The sequence below is a fragment of the Lynx rufus genome, unplaced genomic scaffold (assembly GCF_022079265.1).
Source record: "Lynx rufus isolate CCGP_SWC_20201006 ecotype Redwood Valley unplaced genomic scaffold, mLynRuf1.p SCAF_11, whole genome shotgun sequence".
NCBI classification, from domain to species: domain Eukaryota; kingdom Metazoa; phylum Chordata; class Mammalia; order Carnivora; family Felidae; genus Lynx; species Lynx rufus.
In genome coordinates, this window is record NW_025814825.1 from 10,722,248 (window position 1) to 10,726,131 (window position 3,884).

Consider the following 3,884-nt stretch of genomic DNA (forward strand, 5'->3'; position numbering starts at 1 on the left):
CCTAAGCAGAGGAGCAGAGGCTACCCACATTCAAAAAACAGCACTTTGTTTTCACTATAAGATGGCAAAATTTAAGTAAGCCTTAATTGTTGAATCCTACAGTTCTATTAACCACAACCAAACACATTCTATCTGGCTCATATCTCACAGAAATTTTAGATCTTCATTAGTATAAAGGCCATCTCATTAACTATGAAACGGGCTGTATTGGATGTTAAGAAAGATAGCCGGATCCTTCTTAACATCTACAAACACAAAAAGTGGGAAGTCAATACCATCAGTTTTTGGTAATTAGGTTAATGGTGTGGTAGTACATATTGATTAAGTGGTTCTTAACACTGACAGCCCATTAGAATCACCTGGGGAGAATTTTAAACTATCTATGTCCAAGCCTCACCTTGGAGCAGTTAAATCAATTTTTAAGCTGGGAGCCCCGACTTGGTATTTTTTTCGAGACTCCTAGGTGTGATTCTAACGAGCAGACAGGATTGTGAACCACTGGTTTAGATGGTCTTTCCTATCTTGATAGCCCTGTTCATTTGTATATGGTTCTTCAAGACTTCTGATCCCAGGGTTTGAGGATTCAACCTCCAGCTAACACCTAGGAAGAACCCAGATAATAACTAATCAAACTGAAAACCTGCTCAGGTGAGTCTTATTTTATTATTTAATGCCCCCCTTAAGAGTTCTTATGGCATATGTTATTGGTACCACACTGTTGCAGCATTCAGCTATACTCTGAATGAGTAGGTGCTTGATAATATTTTTTAAGGGAGCCCAGGTAAAAGAATCCTTTTGAATTTGATATGCTTTGTTGTCAAACTAGAAACAACACAGATTTTTCAAAGGTGGACAGTATGGAATACTATAGCAACTATTAGGTGGCTTGGTAATCTAAAATCTATTATGTATAATAATATATGAATCTTCAAAAGATTTTACACTTCTGCTACCCAAGCTCCTAATTGATAAACCATGATGGATTTCCCAACATACAGTTTTAGGAGTTTTACCAAAGACCGGATTTGAATCACTGAGACCCATTTACCTCTCCCTCAAATGTCTTCCAGGAAAAAAATAGTACATTAAGTTGGGGGGTGGGGGAAAGCTTAGGGATTTGGTAAGAGCTAAATTGCTTCCAGAGATTTCAAAAACACAGAACAGCCAGTTATAGGCAAAATATTTAACAGACAGATTCCCACTCTTATTGGAGAATGGGGATGTGGAAGAAGAGGCATGAATCCCATCTTTTTAATTAATTGTTCAATTTCATTAAGAAGCTACTATTGTTAATAACCAAAAAGAAATATTTATTGAGAGTTTATTCTAAAACTTCTATACTGAAAGAGATAAAATGAAAACCACGGTTCTCTTTGACAAGGTATTTACAGTTTAGAGAGTGGGCTATGAACCCTACCTGAAACAGGACTCCATCTTAACACATTTTTGAGAACTTTCCTGATTAAAACGTTTTAGCACTGATTTTATATATTCTCAAACTCTACAAACTTACTGGAGTTACTAATGAAGCTTTTTTGAGTCTAAATAAATAAACTATTGTGAGGAAGACAGATACCCAGAGCTTTGCTGTTAGTTCAAATGCAGACTGCAGTGTGGTGTAAGGCTAGAAAGGGGTCCTGGCATCATCTCTTCTAGAGCTGTGTACTCTGCTCAACTACAGTGTCTTCTAAGAGCTGTTGAAGAGGCTAAACATTTTACTCTCTAATTTGCAGTGAGGAAGCAAAGTCCTGAACCCTCCTCAGTTTCTTATTAACAGATATCAGAAGGAAAAGGAAATTCAGCACTGGTTTCTCAGAGCTTTCTAGAGACACACTTGCAATTTTGTACGTTTAAGTTTATGCCCTGCGGAAGATATCTTCATTCATTACAAACCAAATGGATTTTGATAATTAGGGATAACTAAGACAATAAAAAATTCTTTGTTGAATTTCTATAGATAAACTGCAAACAGGTGGCTGCATCTGATGTTAGGCATTGGAATCCATAAGTTTGGGGGATGTCACTGTTTTTTCTGTTGTCTTGTGACAAATGCCAAATGCACACATAACTTAAGAGTCCTGCTTTTTTTAATTATTATTTCTAATTTCTCCCAAATGCATGTAGTGCTGCTGACCAAGTCATTCTTTACATTAAGGGTTTGATTTATTCATCCAATGGTTAAGCAAATTTATAAAAGTAATTCAAACCAATATTATGCATATTATTTTGCCCCAATCTTGATTAGCCTTGGTAGTGATGTCCTTTATGCTCAACTTGTACTGATTAAAAGGGAATCACTTACAAAAGCAACATTTTTTTTATTCCTCAGTGCTAGTTTTATATATATATAAACTCACAGAGAAAGCTTTCAAATTAATTACTTGTACTCTCATCAACTTGTCTTTTTTTTAACTAAGTATTACAAAAGGGCACATTTGCCAATCAGTGCAATTAGATTTAAACATTCCACATCTTTACTCAGGAAAGCACTCAATACGATCAGCCCCAATAGGCCTTTATTGGCATCAGGAAACTAGCAGGGCATTTGGCATGAAAAACAAACCCACATTTTTATTTATATATTACAAAATCTATATTTTAATAATGTATACATTTAAAAAATACAGAGCACTCACGCCCATGTACTCTACAAAAAAAAAAAAAAGAGTATGACTACTTCATGCATACACACACAATGCACTAAGCATAAATGCATTTACACGACGGGAAGGAAGCTCTTTTAAGCATACACAAGTAATGGATATTGTAACTTCACCCGAACAGGTCAAACTTACTAAGTTTAAGAAAGCGATTATTTCTCTGAGGACTAAAACTGCAGTATAGCCTAATCCTATTTTTTCTTAAGACTGTTTTCCCTTAAACTAGTCCAAAAAAAGGGGGAGAGAACATTATTTTCACAGCAATCAAAACCATTCATAAGATCCAATAATGAAACCTACAAAATACTGATTGAGAAGGAAAACAGAAAGGCAATAAAATCGTGTCCATAAGACTGGTGATGCGAATAAAAGTAATCTGAAAGTTTTCTATTTTATTCTAAGAACGCATCCTAGGCCACCTACTGGGGAAAGGGCTACGATTCCGATAGGTCCGGTGCTCGATCGCTGTGCGTCTCACCCTGGCAGGGCCGCGCTCCCTAACTGGCCATCTGGAAGGGCTCCGGCTGGAAGCCGAAGAGCCTCTGGCCGTAGGGCTCACCCTCACCCGGCAGCTTCGCGCCCGCGAACGGAAGGTAGTGGTCGCGGCCAAAGTGCTCACAGTGGAGACTGACCCAGTCCCGCTCGGAGCCGAATCGCTCGGCCTCGGCCAGGATGCGGGTCAGCGCCATGATGTAGCTCAGCGCCATCTGCAAGGTCTCATACTTGGACAGCTTTTTATCCTGGCCCCACTGGGGCACCACCCGGCGCAGGCGGTCGAAGGCCGTGTTGAGTCCCTGCATTCGACGGCGCTCACGCGCGTTGGCCGCCAGGCGCCTGCGCGCCGCGCTCTCCAGCCGCCCGGCCCCGGCGCACGTACCCGCGCACTCGGCGCCGCCTGCGCACGGGGGCGCGGCGCGCGGTGCCGCCGCTGGGTTGCTGGGCTTGCAGGACTTCATCCCCGTCCCGAAGGAGGGAGGCGCTGAGCTCTCGCCCGCTTAGGACGTGTGCGCGGGCTCGTCTATTGAGCGGCTCCCCAACGTGGCTCTTCTGAGCAAGTAAGTCATACACAAAGCAACTCGCTTGGAATTAGAGTTAACAGTGGCGAGTACGGGACCCCGCTTCTGTCCTACTAGATAACCAGATTGATGTCTTTTCACTGGCCCAAATTTAGGGGAAACTGAGATGCTGAAGAGAAAGTCATTTTCCCAACGTGAAGTTGGAAAA

At 41.2% G+C, this 3,884-nt stretch overlaps 1 protein-coding gene across 1 annotated transcript; it reads right to left on the minus strand.

Moving 5' to 3' along the window:
- Nucleotides 1–3,157: 3,157 nt before the first annotated feature.
- On the minus strand, nucleotides 3,158–3,616 carry ATOH7 (atonal bHLH transcription factor 7). The gene has a single exon (XM_047072803.1). The coding sequence runs from the start codon at nucleotides 3,614–3,616 to the stop codon at nucleotides 3,158–3,160; it is 459 nt and encodes a 152-aa protein (XP_046928759.1).
- Between the last annotated feature and the right edge of the window lie 268 nt (nucleotides 3,617–3,884).

Coding starts and splice junctions, on each gene's coding strand:
- ATOH7 (XM_047072803.1), bottom strand. CDS start 3,616: ATGAAGTCCTGCAAGCCCAGCAACCCAGCGGCGGCACCGCGCGCCGCG.